The following is a 19,785-nucleotide window of genomic DNA, read 5'->3' on the forward strand; positions in this document are numbered from 1 at the left end:
CTCAGCTAAACTGCAACTACCTATAGTTTTGAAGTCATTCCAGCATCCCAGTAAGAAATAAGCCAGACCACTGAAAAAGCAAGTACAAAACAATGAAAAAAATCAGCAAGTACTATCAAATATCAAATAGTACTTCAGAAGTACTGCTATCAAATATCAAAAGCCTTGAGGGAGAAGAAATATCATTGATTTTGAAAGGAACAGAGTTGACCATGTGTAGACTCCTGAATTGTCAATTGGAATATTTGCTACTTTTTAAAAGACCTCAACACTGAAAAATTTTTTACTGAATATACAGGTAAATAACTATCTGTACCTTATTTTTAACCCAATTCTTAGTTAACTATGAAAACCTTATACTCTATGAAGTGATGATTAAAACTAATTCATTTAATAATTGTTCATATAAATTCATAATAATAATGTAAGAATGCTAAATCTCTGACTTCATTAATTAGTCCCAGGATGGTGTCAGAGGTTCAAAAGACACAAATCTGGAATAAATCTTTTATTTTTATAAGAAAATATATACATGAAAGACTCAGATGAATTCAGAATATGATATGAATCCCAGTATGATATGGAAAGCATGACATACAGTGCTACAATGAAAATTAAAGATTTCAGAGCCAAAAGCTCTAGGGATAAAAATCCAGGTCTGCTACTTACTAACTAGGTGATCCTGGAAAAGTTACAAAACCCTTTTGAGATGGAATTTCCTTATTTTAAAAATTGAGATAACAATAATATTTACCTCACAAGGTCACTGTGTTAAATGGTATATGTTAATACACCTAGCAATGGATGGCAATGAATGAATAATCCATAGATTAGGATCACTTCAAATAAGCAAATATAAGCTTCCACTGCAAGTGCAAAGGACATTTATAAATCAGTAACAATGTATGAACGTTACCTGCTTAATATCATGATGGGGACAAACTCCAGGAATCACCTCTGTACAACAGGGCTTATTTTTGCAGGATTTAGGACCATTTGGAGTACAAGAAAGACAATAAGTGCCCCAGCATCAGACATGCACAGGTTTGTTAATATCCTATTGAAAATCCAATGGGAGAAAATCCAATGAGATTGAGAAAATCAGATGTGTTTATATGTTCCTACATGATTATGCTTGCTGGGATATTTATTAAGGTCTCAAGGGCTTCATTTACTCTCTTCATTATTTTTATACAGTTATTATAACTACAAAGATCTAATTAGGTTTGAAACTTGATTTGGACCAACATAATTAATGTGGGCTATGCTGTGATTATCTGTGACATTTCTGAGAAGCAACCATGACAAGGTACCTGGAACTATTTTCTTGAGTACGGTCCTGTAGTTCCTGTTTAGCTGCACCTGTGGAAACTGCAGGAAGAGCCGGATGTTTTTCTCTGTGTCAGAGTGACCCATGATTTAATTCAGCCTTGGTATTTGCCACTTACCATAGTGTTTTCCTCAAACCCTGGACTCTTGAGATAGATAGATAGCCAATTATCAAAGATACTTATTCCTTATAACAAAAAAGAAGCACACTCATAGATATAGAGAACAAATTCGTGGTTACTAGTGGAGAGAGGGAAGGGAGAGGGGCAGTGTAGGGATAGGGGAGTAAAAGGAACAAACGATTAGGTATAAAATAAGCTACAAGGGTATATTGTACAAAGTGGGGGATATAGCCAATATTTTATAATAACTATAAATAGAGTATAGTCTTTAAAAATTGTGAATTACTATATTGTACATCTGTAACTTATATAATATTGTACAACAACTGTACTTCAATTTTTAAAAAAAGATACTTCTTCCTTTCCCTGCTCCATATTTATCTCCATCCCAACCCTCCCTTTCTGATAAGCCGAGAATATCTTCCTTGTTCCTGATTTCCATGTGATTTTTCATAAGTGGTGTTACTGTTTGTACTGCTCTGAAATTGGTTTTCTTTACTAAAAAATATTTTTAGACAATTTCATGTGAGTATGTATTAATTGCCTTCATTCTTTGTAATGATTCACAGTATTCCAGAGTATTTAATGAGTATTTAACTATACCCCTGTTAGTGCTTCACTGTGCTTATATACCAGTAGTTCTCTTAGATGTACTCTAACAAGTGGAATTACTAGGTCAAAAGGTTTTCACAGTTTAAATTCCAGCAGATACTGCCCAATTACACTTAAAGAAAACTACATTATTTTTAAATGATGTTTATATTAATAATCTATTAGATCAAACTAACCTTTTAGTTGTTTATTTGACATACCAACTTCTGAAAGTCTTGCATTATGATTGCAGATTTTTCAGTTTCTCATATTCCTATTAGATTTTGCTTTAAATATTTAGGCAGTGTATTACTGGGTTTATAAATGTTTAACACTGCTATGACTTCCATGTAAATTATACCTTTTATTTTTATAAACCCTTTAAAAATATCTGTGTTGATTTGCTCTCTACTGGCAGTATCTGAGGGTACATGTTCCCTCACTCCTTAGTTAACCATTGATATTATTAAACTTGTTCATTTGCAATGAACAATGTGATCTAATGTGAATTATCAAGTTTTCTATTTACTATGTTCTCTTTGTTGTTGTTTTGTGGTTGTTTTCCTATCATTATTTACTCCAGATTGAATCCGTTTCCTTTGAACTATTTTTTAATCTAATAATATAGAATTTATGCATCCTATTTCTATTCTTTCACAACTCTTAAAGTTTCAACACTTTGTTTACATTTTCTACCAATGTCTGGAATTAGTTTCTCTAAATTAATTTTATTTATTCCTTTGCTAATTCCAGCTTATTGTGTTTTATGTGTCTCCTTAGTTTCTCTCTCTCTTCATCCAGAAAAATATGTCAGGTGAGTAGTAATAATTTCTGAGTCCTTCCATTATATGAAAATGTCTTTGATTCCCTCTTGCTTGAATCATATACTTTTAAAGTATAGAATTCTGTATACATAAGGATTCCCCACCTCCCAGCTTAGAGTTCCTTCCTTATCTTCTTTCCTCGTACCTTGCTGATGAAAAGTCTGATGTCAATATTTTGTCCTTCTATAGATAGTTATTGCTATTTATAGAAACTTTTAGGGTGTTTTCTATATTTCATCACACAATTTTGAAGATAGCACTTTCTCACCATTCTTCATACTTAGTATTGAAGGAGATCTTCCTCTCTGCAGACTCTTGTCTGTTTAGCACTGAAATGTTTTCTTCAGTTATGTCATTAGGTATTAATTCTCTTCTCCCACTCCTCCATTCTCACTCTCTCTTCTGTGACTCCCACTAGATACATGTTGGAACTTCTTGATCTAGCCTCCACAGCTCTTAACTTTTCTTTACCTCTTTGATCTTTTTTGCTACACGTTGGGCACATTCTTCAGCTTTGTTTTCCATCTCACTAATAGAGTCCTCCCTATGTCCATTTTGATGTTCAACCCATCTCTTGATGGTTTGTTTTTTTATTTCAACAATAAACTTATTTCCAGCATCTCAAGTTGATTTTTATGTATGCAGTATATTCTTATTTTCCTCTGAGTATATTAATTATACTTATTCCAAAGTCTTTATTCTAATTACTTTATTAACTCATTTCCTTAGGCGTTGGATCTTTTGATGATTACATTTAGTATCCTCTTTCATGGTATTGGGTTTCTGTTTTGTTTTTTTTTTCTCAATGATTAGCTCTTTCTTGCTGTTTGGTCAACTTTGTATTTCCAATTATCCATTAGCCTTTATATGAATGCCATAAACATTTACCAAAGCCACCTCAGTGCCTCTGAGACAAGATATACTGTCAGATAGGAAGTCCCAGGGGCTGGACTTCTGGACTTGTTCATTTCTTATTTTTTCTGGATGCTGCCAGCCACCTGGAATGCTGCCTTTGTTTCTTGGACCCAAATAATCCCTTGCATTTCCCTTCCAGGGGAAAACACTGAAACGGATTCCTGCTTGAAGTAAATTAGAGTGGAACAGATTAAAATGCCTAATTCTTCTACTGGGATACCTCAAAAAATGGTCCTATTTATAATCCAGGAAATTTCTTCTCACCTTTGCTACTGCCTCCAAAGTTCTATTAATCTTGAACTTTTTCAGCAGTTTTCTCCTAACAGGCATCTTTCCTTTGGTTGGATTTTATCTGCTTTTTATCTTTCTAGGAATACTAATAATTTGGGCCCATTAAATACCCTTCGCCTTTCTGGTTTTTCAGAACTGCCATTAGTTCATTTATTCAATATGCATTTCTTATCATGAATTTGGATCAGGAACAAGAAGTTACAGTATGTTCTCAGACTTCCACTTTAATCCAATCTCTAGGTGGGAGTCACTGACTCTGTCTTTATAGATGCCTTGTTTATTCCCTGTTGGACAGGAGAAAATACACTTGACACTGAAGGCAAGTGAAAGGTGGAGATTGTGAGGTGAACTATAAAATAAGGGCAAGCAGAGAATGCCATGAAAACAATCAAAAACTATGAGGGTTTTATTTTAAAACATCCAGTGTAAAAAGGAAGAGATGATTTGGAAATGAGAAGTGTAACAGTGGGAAACTGTAAAGAGAAAGAAGTACTCCTCTCCTCACATTATGAGTCTTAGAATATGAATGGGAGGATTCCAGAGAAGAGAAGAGGTTGAATTATGCCCAGGAATTTCAGGGATACTGGGGAAAGGAAGAGTGGGAAGCGTGTTCCCAGAAGTAGTAAAGTAGGTCACTATCCACACCTCCCCTCCCGGGAGCCTTGCAGCCCGCCACTGCCTGGGTCCCGTGATCAGGGACAACTTCCCCGGGAGAATGCACGGTGCGCCTCCGGCTGGTGCAACGTCCTGCCAGTCTCTGCCGCTGCAGGCTCGCCCCGCATCCGTACCCCTCCCTCCCCCTGGCCTGAGTGAGCCAGACCCCCCGAATCAGCTGCTACTTTAACCCCGTCCTGTCTGAGCGAAGAACAGATGCCCTCAGGCCACCTACATGCAGAGGCAGGTCCAAATCCAAAGCTGAACCCCGGGAGCTGTGCAAACAAAGAAGAGAAAGGGAAATTTCTTCCAGCAGCCTCAGGAGCAGCGGATTAAATCTCCACAATCCACGTGATGTAACCTGCATCTGTGGAATGCCTGAATAGACAACGAATCATCCCAAATTGAGGAGGTGGACTTTGGGAGCAACGATATATATTTTTTCCCCTTTTTCTCTTTTTGTGAGTGTGTATGTTTATGCTTCTGTGTGTGATTTTGTCTGTATAGCTTTACTTTTAGTATTCGTCCTAAGGTTCTCTCTGTCCGTTTTTTTTTTTTTGCTTTTTTTTAACTTAAAAAAACCTTTTTTATAATTATTTTTATTTTAATAACTTTATTTTAGTTTATTTTAGTTTATTTTATTTTATCTTCTTCTTTCTTTGTCTCTTTTTTTTTCTCCCTTTTATTCTGAGCCGTGTGGAGGACAGGCTCTTCGTGCTCCAGCCAGGCGTCACGGTTGTGCCACTGAGGTGGGGGAGCCAAGTTCACGACAATGGTCCACAAGAGACCTCCCAGCTCCACGTAATATCAAATGGCAAAAATCTCCCAGAGATCTCCATCTCAACACCAAGACCCAGCTCCACTCAACGACCAGCAAGCTACAGTGCTGGACACCCTATGCCAAACAACTAGCAAGACAGGAACACAACCCCACCCATTAGCAGAGAGGCTGCCTAAAATCATAATAAGGTCACAGGCACCCCAAAACACACCACCGGACGTGGACCTGCCCACCAGAAAGACAAGATCCAGCCTCATCCACCAGAACACAGGCACTAGTCCCCTCCACCAGGAAGCCTACACAACCCAGTGAACCAACCTTAGCCACTGGGGACAGACACCAAACACAACGGAAACTACGAACCTGCAGCCTACAAAAAGGAGACCCCAAACACAGTAAGTTAAGCAAAATGAGAAGACAGAAAAATATACAGCACATGTAGGAGCAAGGCAAAAACCCACTAGACCTAACAAATGAAGAGGAAATAAGCAGTCTACCTGAAAGAGAATTCAGAATAATGATAGTAAAGGTGATCCAAAATCTTGGAAATACAATGGAGAAAATACAAGAAACGTTTAACAAGGACCTAGAAGAGCTAAAGAGCAAACAAACAGAGATGAACAACACAATAAATGAAATTAAAAATTTTCTAGAAGGGATCAATAGCAGAATAACTGAAGCAGAAGAACGGATAAGTGACTGGAATATAAAATAGTGGAAATAACTACTGTAGAGCTAAATAAAGATGAAAAGAATTGAGGACAGTCTCAGAGACCTCTGGGACAACATTAAACGCACCAACATTCGAAATATAGAGGTCCCAGAAGAAGAAGAGAAAAAGAAAGGGACTGAGAAAATATTTGAAGAGATTATAATTGAAAACTTCCCTGATATGGGAAAGGAAATAGTTAATCAAGTCCAGGAACACAGAGAGTCCCATACAGTATAAATCCAATGAGAAACATGCCAAGACACATATTAATCAAACTATCAGAAATTAAATACAGGGCTTCCCTGGTGGTGCAGTGGTTGAGAGTCCGCCTGCCGATGCAGGGGACACGGGTTCGTGCCCTGGTCCGGTAGGATCCCACATGCTGCGGAGCGGCTGGGCCCGTGAGCCATGGCCACTGAGCCCGTGCATCCGGAGCCTGTGCTCCGCAACGGGAGAGGCCTGCGCACCGCAAAAAAAAAAAAAAAAAAAAAAGAGAGATACATACTGAATTGTTTATAGATAAAATAAAATAATGCCTGGGGTTTGTTTCAAAAGAAGATTGTAGATAGAAAATGCTAAAGACACAACCAGGGCTTCCCTGGTGGCGCGGTGGTTGAGAGTACGCCTGCCGATGCAGGGGACATGGGTTCGTGCCCCAGTCTGGGAGGATCCCACATGCCACAGAGCAGCTGGACCCATGAGCCATGGCCGCTGGGCCTGCGTGTCTGGAGCCTGTGCTTCGCAGTGGGAGAGGCCACAGCAGTGAGAGGCCTGTGTGCCGCAAAAAAAAAAAGAAAAAACAAAACAAAACAAAAAAAACAACCAAAATACTACTAGATCTCATCAATGAATTTGGTAAAGTTGCCAGACACAGAATCAATATACAGAAATCTGTTTCATTTCTATATGCTAACAATGAACTATTAGAGAAATTAAGAGAACATTCCCATTTACCATTGCATCGAAAAGAATAAAATAAAACTAGAAAGAAATCTAACTAAGGAGTTAAAAGACCTGTACTCTAAAAACTATAATACACTGACCAAGAAACTGAAGACAATACAGATGGAAGATACAACTTGTTCATGGACCGGAATAATTATTATTTTTAAAATGATCATACTACCAAGGTAATATACAGATTGAATGCAATCCCTATAAAAATGTCAGTGGCATTTTTCACAGAACAATTTAGGAAAAAATAGTTCTAAAATTTGTATGGAAATACAAAACCCCCAAATAACCAAAACAATGTTGAGAAAGAACAACAAAGCTGGAGGTATCAACGCTCCTTGATTTCAGACTGTACTACAAAGCTACAGTCATCAAAACAGTATGGTGCTGGCACCAAAACACACACATAGATCAATGGAACAGAATAGAGAGCCCAGAAATATAGCCACTTATGGTCAATTAATCTACAACAAAGGAGGCAATATTATATACAGGGAAGAGACAGTCTCTTCAATAAATGATGCTGGAAAAACTGGACAGCTGCATGTAAAAGAATGAAATTAGAACATTTTCTCACACTGTATACAAAAATAAACTCAAATGGACTAAAGACCTAAATGTAAGACTGAAAAAACTTAAAAATACTAGAAGAAAACATAGGCAGAACACTCTTTGACATATATTGTAGTAATATTTTTTGGATCTGTCTCCTAAGGCAAAGGAAACAAAGCAAAAATAAACAGAGGGGACCTAAGTCAACCAAAAAGCTTTTGAACTGTAAAGGAAACCATCAAAGATGTGGTACACACACACACACACACACACACACACACACACACACACACACACACACAATGGAATATTACTCAGCCATAAAAAGAATGAAATTTTGCCATTTGCAACAGCATGAATGGACTTGGAGGATACTATGCTTAGTGAAATAAGTCAGACAGAGAAAGACAAATACTGTGTGTTATTACGTATATGTGGAACCTAAAAAATAAGATGAATGAATATAACAAAACAGAAACAGACTCACAGATATGGAGAATAAACTAGTGGTTACAAGTGAGGAGATGGAAAAGGGTAGAGGCAGGATAAGAGTAGGGGATTAAGGGGTACAAACTACTATGTATAAAATAAACGAGCTGGAAGGATATATTGTACAGCACAAAGAATATAGCCAATATTTTATAACAACTTTGAATGGAGTATAATCTATAAAAACTTTGAATCACTATGTTGTACATCTGAAACTAATGTAATATTGTAAGTTAACTATACTTCAAGAATATGTATAAGATTATAGAGTTGTGAGAAAGTTGTAAAAGAAATAAAATGGACCAAATGTGGGTTGTTGTTGAAGCAGAGTGATAGGTACATGGAGGTTAATTATACTATTCTCTCTACTTTTATAGAGATTTTAAGTTTTCCATCACAAAAAGGTGAAAGGATAACCAACCAAGTAGAAATATGAGCAAAGGATACAAAACTGCAATACATGGAAAAATAAATACTAATTACTGTTAAATACATTTGATGTCACCGATAATTAGGCAAACTAAAAATTAACAACTGTGGCTTATTTGTGCACATAATGAGAAAATTTGATGCAGCACCTCCACAAAATATTAGGTACCTAGACTTCTATCTTTCCACTCAGCCATCTTTACCTTGTGCTTCTTGCTTTGGGACTACAGAATGGTTGCTCCGGCTTTAACCATTTTGTTCATTTTTCAGGAAGGAGGAAGGGAAAATGTCCAGAGCCAAAATGTTTATGTCAGCTGAGTCCATCTAACCTTTTTATAGAATATTCCATGAACCCTAAATCAACAACAAGAACTGAGTAACAAGGCCTCATCATATGCAAGGGAAGCTGGAAAATATGTTTTGTTTTGTTTTTAAATTGGGCACTTTGAAGGACCCAACAAAATCAGGGTTCTGTTTCCAAGAAAAAAAAAGGAGACTATATATTAGATAGACAACTAGATACCTTCACCATATAATCTCAAATTAGTCATTACTATTGTTACTTTATGCTTGATTAGATTTACATACAGTTTACCCATTTTTTTCTTTATTCATCATTTCGTCTTATATCCCTCTCCTTCCTCCTGGACTTAATTTCTATCTTCTGATGTACTTTCTGCATTAGTGGCTCTCTTAGCAATGGTATGCTGTTAGTAAATCCTTTCAAGTGTTTTTTCTTTCCTAAAACTATCTTTATTTCACTATTTTTTTATTTTTATTTTTTTTCTCTGTACATGGGCCTCTCACTGTTGTGGCCTCTCCCGCCATGGAGCACAGGCTCTGGACGCGAAGGCCCAGCGGCCATGGCTCACGGGCACAAACCCGCGTCCCCTGCATTGGCAGGCGGACCCCCAACCACTGCGCCACCAGGGAAGCCCTATTTCACTCTTATTCTTAGATGATCACTTAGCTGGGCATAAAATTCTAAGTTGATAGTTATTTTTGCTTAGCACTTTGAAGATATTATTTTCTTACTGAATATTTGTGGATAAATCCTCAATTGGTGTTTGCGTGCCCTTCTTTTCATAAGGTTGTAGTCTTGACTGTTCCCTAAATTTGCAGTTCTCACCAAATTTTAGGTTTTAAAACTTATTTGTTTTGCATGTATATTAGTTGTATGTGTTATGTTTTTATAGATTTATTTTGTAGAAGGGCAAAATTTGCCACAAGAAAGAGATTTCTGGTTTGACAGTGGCTGTTTTGGGCAGGTAATTTGTAAAAGGTGACAGAAAAAAATTCATATTCTGGTGTGCTCATACATGGCAATGGCCAATCCACAAGTGTTTCTTACACACTGACCACATCCCCAAAACTCAGCCAAGGAAGAGGAAGATGAATATAATCAGAGCCACTTCCCCCATGCCACATCATCTACCAGGTTTAGAAGCAAAAGTGATTTAGTTTTTGCCTTCCATAAATACAAAAAAAATGGTGAAAGAATGTAGATTCACAAATGCCTCAATGGACAGTATCCTAAATTGAGTTCCCAAGTGTGCTACCAAATTATCTTTCCTCTAACACCTGGCTATAACCATCCATTTACATTTGGAAAACAAGAGAAAGATAAATGTTTTAGCATATTCTGATGGGATGTTTGCAAGCATGTAGGAAAGCCTATCCTTGCCAACAAGGACAACTTTGATATTCAGTCCTCTTGTAGAAAGTGGAAACCTGTCATAAGAAGCAAGTAATGTTTGCAAATGAAAGCCTTAGGCACCAACCACTTGGATAGCCAGATAGACTCTGGGGGAAGCAATGAATGGATGTGGGTGTAATGGGACATGTACTATTGCTTGAGCAAGACTATGCTTCTGTGGTTGACTACCCCCATCTTGCAAAGATCTTTGCCAGAAACCACATTCAGAAACATCATATGGACATGGTTGAATGCCTCGTGTCTTGGTTAATGAGTAACTTTCTTCTAAGTTGGTATATTGCTGCTCTCACAAGGCTTTCCATTTTGGTTCTCTTTAGTCTCTCTAAAATTCCAGGGAAGAACTCTGAGTTTCAAAATGCATATGAGCAAGAATAAGCTCATTTTACTGCTTGGAATGATCTGTTTGGAACAGAGTAAATCTGCAACTCTCTCTCTCCCCAAAGGTAAGTTCCAAATGATCTCTGTAAGTACCTTTATCTGAAGAAATAAACTTTGCTGGCAATGGCTCTCACAGTTCTACTCCATATTCCTTTGGAAGAACAGGAGAGACAAATATATTTTGGAGATCTAATTAGTTTTCATGTAATTAATTTGGATTTCTCTCCTGCAATCATCATATTAAACTGAATAGAGCATTAATGGAATACAACTTGGACAAGTTGCACTGATCTGGAGAAAACTGGAATTGTTCACTTATTTGGACACATTCCACAATCCCATCTCCTTTCATGGAGCAAATTCTGGAAATCAGCATAAATTTGGAAGCATTTGTAATCTTTTAAAAAATTATATTGCTGGGAAATATGAAGCATGTTTCCTGTAGTCTATTAGTTATATATATATATATATATATATATATATATATATATATATAGTCTTTTTTTTCCTCAAGTAACATAATCTGAGAACAGTTCTTGGCAGGCTTCTTCACAGTCAGATTTGTACCAGCCTCAAGAATTATCATGTTTTCTATCTTTGCTTCAGTTAGTTCAGGAAATACTAAATTTTGTGTCTAAGGTATTTATGATTCAGTCAACAGAAACAGCTAGAAAATAAGCTTTGATTCAATATTATACCTGTATTGGGTTCAGAATCAAAAGACAATGTTACATCCATGCTTTGTCATTAATTAGCTGTGTATCTCTTTGATTCTTCATTTTCCCATCAGTAATGTGGGGGTAATAGTGCTTGATTCATAGGCAGAGAATGGGGCTTAAATGAGAAGTTATTTGAAAGAGTTTTATATATTTTAACATATTAATCTAAATAGCTATTCTTTCAAGGATATATTTTCAAGAAAAATCATTTGTTCTTCCAACTTTTAAAGGTGTCTACTGTATGCTAGGAATGTGCTAAACCTTGGAAGTACAGAGATGAATAAAACATAGGTTTTTTTTTTTCCTCAAGTACTTCATAGTACAATGAAGGAGACAGACAATTCACTATCATAATACTGCATGGCAGAAACTATAAGAGGGGAGAGGAACTACAGAGGAGAAACATTTAACACAGTTTGAGGAAATCAAGGAAGAGTTCTCAGTTGAAGTGATCTCCAAGCTGAAGAATAGGGATTAGATAATTCAACTATGTAAAGAAGTGGGATGATTATGAGACAGAGCATGCTAGGCCCTCCTAGAGAACTTGTAGAAAAGAAGGACCTGCAGTAGGGACAGAACACGGACCATCCTTAAATTACCAGGCAGTCTTCAGCATCTTAATCTAGCCCATCTCTTAGCTGAAGAGTCAAAAACAAACAAACAAAACAAAACAAAACAAAGCAGAACAAATATTGAGAATAAATAAGTAAATGCAACTTTTTCAAGGATAAGATCTTTTCCACAGAAAGGAAAGAGTTCTTTCTCCCATTACCTAGCAACCCCTCTACCCTAACGCCATTCCGGTGTGTGAATCAGGACACTGTCTTCCCTCTACTCCACTATCATTGAACAACCTGATACTTTCCACTCTTACAGCAAATTAAATCCAATATTTGACTGTGTGCCAGGCACCACTGACCATGATCTCAGACTTAGTCTCTTGGATCAAGCAGTGGAAAAGATGAAAACACAATTACAACCTAAGGCAGACTATAGTATTACCCATTCAACCAATTAATTGAGCAACTTCTATGAATCGGGAACTGCACTAGATACTGTAGGTACAGATAGTTCAAGATTAAGTTCCTATTTCTGAGGAGCTCACAGTCTGGTGGGGTTGAAAGGTAACCATAACAGCATGTGATAAATGTCACAGAAGCACAGAGTGCTGTGAGGAGCCTCTAAAGGGTCAGATGGCTCAGTATCAAAAGGGGACTGTATTCGTGCTAACCCAGCAGAGATCTGCCTCTGAGGCCGTAAATCTTCATGTCAGAAAAGTAGATCTCTTCATGATATGCATGTCCTATGTGAAAAAGTGGAACAATCCCTTGTACCGCAAATCACAGCAAGTTCCACAAATAACTTAAAGCCATTTTATAGTATTGCAACATGCTCCATGTCTTATAGTATTTCTCGCTCAGAAGAATTTCCTGTACCCCTCAGTCCTAAGAGATATCTAATCACTAAATTATTGTCTTTTTCCCCCTAGCTCCCACTTGTGGGCAGAGTCTGGTTAAGTCACAGCCTTTGAATTACCTTAACATTTTCAGTCGCATTGTTGGGGGAAGACAAGTGGAAAAGGGTTCCTACCCTTGGCAGGTGAGTCTCAGGGAACATTCTCCTGTGGTTGGATTGTGAGCTGTCTCAGGATTGGATCTCTCAGAACCATGCTGCTCATCAGTTTGCTCTGTTCTGCTTAGTTCATCACCAGAGATCTCATGAGTTAGTACAAGGATCCAAGACGCTCCTGATGTCCATCAGTTGACTTCTAGAAAAGGTGTGTTCAGAATAGTTACAAACGCTATTGGCTTGCTCCAAAATTTGGAAATGCCATCCCAAACTTTCAGTCCCTGATACAAAAATCCCACTTCAAATTTATAATTTAAAAAATAATTTTCTGATTCAATAAATATATTTAAAACATACTTATCTTGTTATAGTTAAAGATGATGAGGGAAGGTGTAACCATAGGTCTACTTTATGTTTGGGATGTAAGATTCGTACCCATACCATAGGACCCTTCAGGGAATAATCAAGAGTACTGCCTCCTTAGTAGTTAGTGTCCTAAGAATTCTGTCTCAATCTAATTTCCTGTTCCTCCTATGCCATAGAAATGCCTTTGTGCTTCTGCCCTTAGTCTATGGCATTTATTGTCTTTGAAAGTCTCCCAATTTTCTTTACCCTGGGAGCCATGCTATATTCTTGTCTCTTCATTTTGTAGGTAGAACAATAGTTCTTTATTTTTACTTCTCTTGAGTCAGTCAGTCATATTAACTTTTAGATCAGTGGATATTTGGTAACGATTGGTTGATTGAGTCTGTGTTCAGTGAGATGATGGGATGGCTGAATCATTGTCATTTTATTAACTGATGAATTAATTACGTGGTTTGAAGAGTTGATTGATCAAATTCTTACTTGGTCAGTTGGTTGGCTAGTCAATTCAGAAGTCCATATTCAAATCATAGTCAGGGATGACTCACTGACTTTTACTTACTTGTGCTTTATTCTGTTCTTAGCCTTTTCTCTGTATTAATTTTTTTTTCAATTGCTCATTGAATAATTTTTGTTCAAAAAGGAGACAATTCTAATAAATTGCTCCTTTTCTAATTTAAACAGTGGAATTAGAAGTATTTGCTTGTACCCTATAAGTCATGTTGGAGTCAAGCCAAACATCATGAACAGGACAAGCCAAAGATAGAAAATGTATTGTAGAGACAGATTTAAAAATAAGCTTGAAGCAGTTGTAGAGGTCAAATAGTTAAAAACTGTAAGAAAGTTGTAAATCCAGACTCTTTCTCTAAGAGGCTTAGAGGAATTGGAACAGACTTTGGAAGACTCCCTTAGCCCTCACTTTGTCTTTATCTCAAACTTCTTCATCTGGTCTGTTCTGTATCTTATGCTTCTTTTTCTTTCTCTTCATTCACAGATATGATTCATATTGTTAGAGTAACAGACGGTAAACATTATCATGTAAATAAATAAATACCCATAATTTTTATTACCAACTTACTAAAACCTTATAGCCAACCATCTCAAGTTAACTACCTCTCCTGGGGGCCAGCAGTAGGAATATTCTGGTTCCAGCATTGCTGTTCTTTCTGAGCTATAGTGTGATTGGTTTACCACTTCACAGTCCATGATTTCTGATATTTATGAGTAAGATATCTGGGTCTCTTTTTCAGAATATGCTCAGTCTCCAGGTTTGGGGGGATCCCAGGGCATTAACTTGCTCCTATTTAAGGTCTTTGCAATTCAGGTGTCTTTGAAACGAAGGCAGAAGCATGTCTGTGGTGGGACCATCATCTCTCCAGAGTGGGTGATCACAGCTGCTCACTGTGTTGCAAACAGGTAGGGAAAGCCCAGCCCATTGATGAAGGTCAGATTACCCTTCTCCCTGGGAATCAGCAGTAATAACTCTATTAAAATATGGAATGGTGTGATGTATGCTTTAGGGGAGAACATGTTAATTGCATAATACAAATAGGGCTCAAGGTCATTGTCAGAGGGTACACAACTTGGTAGAAAACATTCATTCCTTATTTAAAATGGGCTAAAAGTTAATAAAGAAGAATATCCAAGTGATAAAAAAAGCATCACAAAGATAGAGTTCTGAAAGTTCTCTCTTAGTTTTCTTAAATTTCAGTGAAAAAAAATCATCCAAGGGCTTCCCTGGTGGCACAGTGGTTGAGAGTCCGCCTGCCAATGCAGGGGATACGGGTTCGTGCCCCAGTCCGGGAAGATCCCACATGCCGCGGAGCGTCTGGGCCCGTGAGCCATGGCCGCTGAGCCTGCGCGTCCGGAGCCTGTGCTCCACAATGGGAGAGGCCACAACAGTGAGAGGCCCGCGTACCGCAAAAAAAAAAAAAAAAAAAATCATCCAGTTCATTATGCATCTTAATAAATGGATAAAAGAAAACAAAGGGAGGACAGTAGAACACGAAGAAAGCTCCTGTGTCTTCTTTCCTATTGATCCTGCCTCTCTGAACTTCACTCTAACAATTTCCATCTTTTATCCATTTTCTTGTATGCTCCAAGTGTTCTACTGTTGCCGGTGCTCTTGATATTCATAAAGCTGCAATGAAGATTATGTCCCCGTATTTGCCCTCTTTCTCCACAAACATCTCCTGGATATTTACTTAGTGCTGGACACTAGTGGGTATCAAAGATACAAAGATGACTAAGATATAATTCTTGCCCCCTGAGAGTTGATAGTCTAAAAAAGAGTCAGCTGATAATTTCACTGCAATGTGGCAGGTGGTTAGGCTAGAGAGTTGCTATGTATTAGGTTTGATATTTAATATAGCCAAGAGCCAGGGAAATATACCAAGAGAAGATGATGTCTTTTCCAATTTTATATAAAATCATCTCTTCTGGATCCCCAGAGATGGCAAGCCCAAAGCTCTTAATCCACCTCAATGCATCCTATCAAGTTCCTTTCAGATAACTTTGCTGCAGGTAGAAGAGGAATAGAATGGTGTTTCCCGTGTCATGCTAGATCTCTAAATTACAAACATAAAGGAAGTAGGGGAAGATCCCCACTTCCCATTGCTGTAATCAGTCTCAAAGCCCTGAGTGTACATACCCTCTGGAACATCAGAGTTACGGTGCTATTATGTCTTTCATGGTATGCATTATGCATTAGATCTCTGACATTAAAGCAGCATACTTCATGGGAATCACCAGAAACTCCCAAAGGATCTCACTGATATTGAGGCCAGGCCAACCATCTTTGGTAGCTGAATATAGCTTTAGACCACTGAATTATACTGTATATACACCCTTAGGCATTTAACAAATAACATTGCAAGGTATTCAATTTATCATATTATTGGCTCCATATGAGGCCACTTTTTACTAGTCCCTCACACACATTGGGAACCTCTACATTTGGAATCATTCTCACTTTCTCTGTTCATCAGCTTCACACCTACATTATCTATTCATGTCTTTTTTTTTTTTTTTTTTTTTTTTTTGCCGTACGCAGGCCTCTCACTGTTGTGGCCTCTCCCGTTGTGGAGCACAGGCTCCGGGATGCGCAGGCTCAGCGGCCATGGCTCACGGGCCCAGCTGCTCCGCGGCATGTGGGATCTTCCTGGACCGGGGCACGAACCCGTGTACCCTGCATCGGCAGGCGGACTCTCAACCACTGCGCCGACCAGGGAAGCCCCTATCCATGTCATTTTGAAGAAGTCATTTTGTCAACCACTGCAATTGTACTCAGAGGTTCAATGAAATCCATCCGTTTTACTCTTTCCTCCTCATAGAAATATTGCATCAACTTTCAACGTTACTGCTGGGGAATATGACTTGAGCTATATAGAGCCAGGAGAGCAAACCCTCACCATTGAAACCATCATCATACACCCATATTTCTCTACCAAGAAACCAATGGATTATGATATTGCTCTTCTGAAGATGGCTGGAGCTTTCCATTTTGGTAAACATTTGAAGCTCACTCTGTATTGTCTACCCCATGTGCTCCAGAACTTCTGTTCCATAGCACATTTCCTACAGTATAAGTTATGCAGCATATGCCCAAGAATTCTGGAGTACTTTGAGATAGGAATTTGAGCTGGAGGTTCCCCTACCTGAAACCCTCTTTGCTTGTGGCTTTAGATATAGGATTATGTGGAGTCAGTTACTTTGTTTCACAAGTAACCCCTGGAGGTGCCAAACAGAGATACCACAAGGTCTTTGGGAAACCACCTAGATGCCAGTTGGTGAGTGGCTTATGGTATCCTCTCCTCCATGAATTAAACAAGCCCTGCCTTGCTCTTTTCTTCAGACCAGTCTGTGGGACCCATGTGTCTTCCAGAGCCAGGGGAACAATTTGAGCCTGGATTTATATGTACAGCCACAGGCTGGGGCCGCTTGAATGAAGGTAAGAACTCCTACGCTCATATCAGAACTTTCTGGTTGGTAATCAGAAAAGAGAATTTTTAATCTATTTTAAAAAGACAATTGTGTAGACAATTTTAAAATAGAGACTATCACATTGTACTTTGAAATTCAAATCTTTCCAAAAGACACAAGCCTGAATGGGGCATCTTCAACGCAGAAAGGGTGAAAGAGTGCCTTGCTGGGGTTCTCATTTCTGTGTTTTCTAGATGGCGTCGTCCCACAAGTCTTGCAGGAAGTGAACCTGCCCATTTTGACCCAGGATGAGTGTATTACAGCTCTGTTGACCTTACGGAAACCCATTAGTGGGCGGACCTTTCTCTGCACAGGCTTCCCAGATGGAGGAAGAGATGCATGTCAGGTAGGCAGGAATGGTTGGGCTGATAGGTCCCAGGCAGGGCTTCCCTCAGCTTTGTCATCAGATGAGGGGCTGAAAGAAGGCTGTAGGCAAGCCTGGACTCAGGAAAGAAGGATCAGGACTGAAAAGGGAGGTCAAGTCAAAATAGAGGACAGTTTAAACAACGTGTTTTTAGCAGATACTGTGCTTTCAGAGGAGGTCTTCTGCTCTTTCCAAAAGACCAAATAATGGAGATGATGCCAACAATGAACTAGGGTCCTCCGGCCCTGAAGGATAGGTGATTCTTTCCTACTTAGAGACTCCCAGTTTGTGTATAATGGGAGCTTTCTCTTTCCCGCCATCCTTCCTGCTGACCAAACTTGAGGTTGATTTGACTACTGGACAAGACTTTTCTGAGTCTGTAGGATGAGACAGGAGAAGGAAACAATCTGATATTTGATGAAAGCTTAGGATGGGGAAGAAGGAGGTGGGCTTGGTAGGCTCCAGTGGTATTTGAGGATTGACTGTGAATTGCACTTGCCTATTCTCCCAGGCCCCTGAGTCCAAAGTATTAGAAGTGAAGAAATTCATTAATCCTCATCTAGCACCTTTGTGGGGCACAGACACTGACAATGACAGTAACAGAGATCTTTTCTCCCTACAGGGGGACTCAGGAGGTTCCCTCATGTGCCGGAATAAGAAAGGGACTTGGACTCTGGCTGGTGTGACTTCCTGGGGTTTGGGCTGTGGTCGAGCTTGGAGAAATAATCTGCAGAAAGATGATCAAGGATCCCCTGGGATCTTCACAGATGTTACTAAAGTGCTTGCCTGGATCCACAAACACATCCAAATTGGTAATCAAGCCAGAACATAAGGTCAAGAAGCTAGGGAAAGAGAGAGCATCAGCAGAGTCTAGACAAGTCAGGACCCCTGAGCAGACAACCTCTGCTTCTGTTCTTAGTGTCTCACACAAGGACTGTGGTATTTACTGAGTCTAAAACAAGGGTAAAACTATGATGTGTGGTACAGTGTACAAATATTCAATGAAACGTGAATACATCCATCCTAGACTTTGTCAAATTTGCCTTTAATTGAAACTGTCTCAGCTGGTGATATGTTTCACCACTTACTTCTCAACTCTGCTAGCAAGACTCAGCAAGCTATAGCATGGATCAGTGGTTATCGATGAGGGGAAATTTTATCCCCCAGGGGACAATGTCTGGAGACATTTTTGGTTGTCACAACGGGACAGGGGTGCCACTGGCATCTAGGGGGTAGGGGCTATGGATGCTGTTAAGCATCCTACAGTGCACGGGACAGCCCCCCCTCCCACAGCAAAGAATGATTTAGTCCCATATGTTAGTAATGTTGTGGTTGAGAAGGCCTGGTCTAGAGCCAGGTACCATAAGTCTGAAAAGGCTAGGGTCTATATACATCCTTCTACCAGATTCACCAATGAGTTAATTGAAACTTCATTTTTGCCTCCAAATCCAACTTAATTGTTTTCTTAACTGGTGGCTTCCAGCCTAAAATAGGACTTCTGTTCTTTCCCAAAGGAGTTAATTCAAATTAGTTCAGGAAGAACCTGGGTTTGTGTTCAAGTATATGGTACACTAGCAGGTTTCGGAGCCCTCAGTTCAACTTGTAGCTATCCAGCAGTTGTGGGTGTGTTATTTCCATCTCCAGCCTCCCTTTTCATGAAAAATTAGAGGGATAGACCAGGTGACCTCTTCTTGCTTTGTGTAATCCCCAAGCTAAGCAGCCCACTTAATAAAGAGAGTGAAATCATCTTCTTAAAGCACAAAGGCCACTTTGCTGCTTTGTCAATTTATCCCTTCTGTTCTTTCCACAGATTATATTTTCATTAGTTGCAAATTGACTTAAAAACCTCACACTTTTGAGCCAGGGAGATGCTAACTTCTTGAAATATTGTTCAGGATATCACAACCTCGAATTGCATCTTTTTCTTTCCCAGGGAAGCTGAGAAAGCACTCTAGAGGTGGGTATTTCTTGTAGCCTGTTCTTCCAGGAGCATGAATTAATCTGTAGGATTTCTGAATATCGGTTCCTTTATAATCAAAAGTCTTCCTCTG

At 38.8% G+C, this 19,785-nt stretch overlaps 1 protein-coding gene across 1 annotated transcript in view; it reads left to right on the top strand.

Moving 5' to 3' along the window:
• Nucleotides 1–994: 994 nt before the first annotated feature.
• Nucleotides 995–19,785, top strand: part of OVCH2 (ovochymase 2) — a gene marked incomplete at its 3' end in the record, with an annotated part of 40,582 nt that continues 21,791 nt past the window's right edge. The window contains exons 1-8 of the mRNA XM_081240685.1: nt 995–1,044; nt 10,678–10,803; nt 12,947–13,056; nt 14,714–14,805; nt 16,722–16,894; nt 17,243–17,338; nt 17,565–17,716; nt 18,357–18,546. Of these exons, the coding sequence (XP_081096811.1) occupies nt 10,716–10,803; nt 12,947–13,056; nt 14,714–14,805; nt 16,722–16,894; nt 17,243–17,338; nt 17,565–17,716; nt 18,357–18,546 (901 nt within the window). The 5' untranslated portion in view covers nt 995–1,044; nt 10,678–10,715. The remainder of the gene's footprint in view (nt 1,045–10,677; nt 10,804–12,946; nt 13,057–14,713; nt 14,806–16,721; nt 16,895–17,242; nt 17,339–17,564; nt 17,717–18,356; nt 18,547–19,785) is intronic.

The sequence above is a fragment of the Mesoplodon bidens genome (genome assembly GCF_964165515.1).
Source record: "Mesoplodon bidens genome assembly, chromosome: 7".
Classification (NCBI taxonomy): Eukaryota; Metazoa; Chordata; class Mammalia; order Artiodactyla; family Ziphiidae; genus Mesoplodon; species Mesoplodon bidens.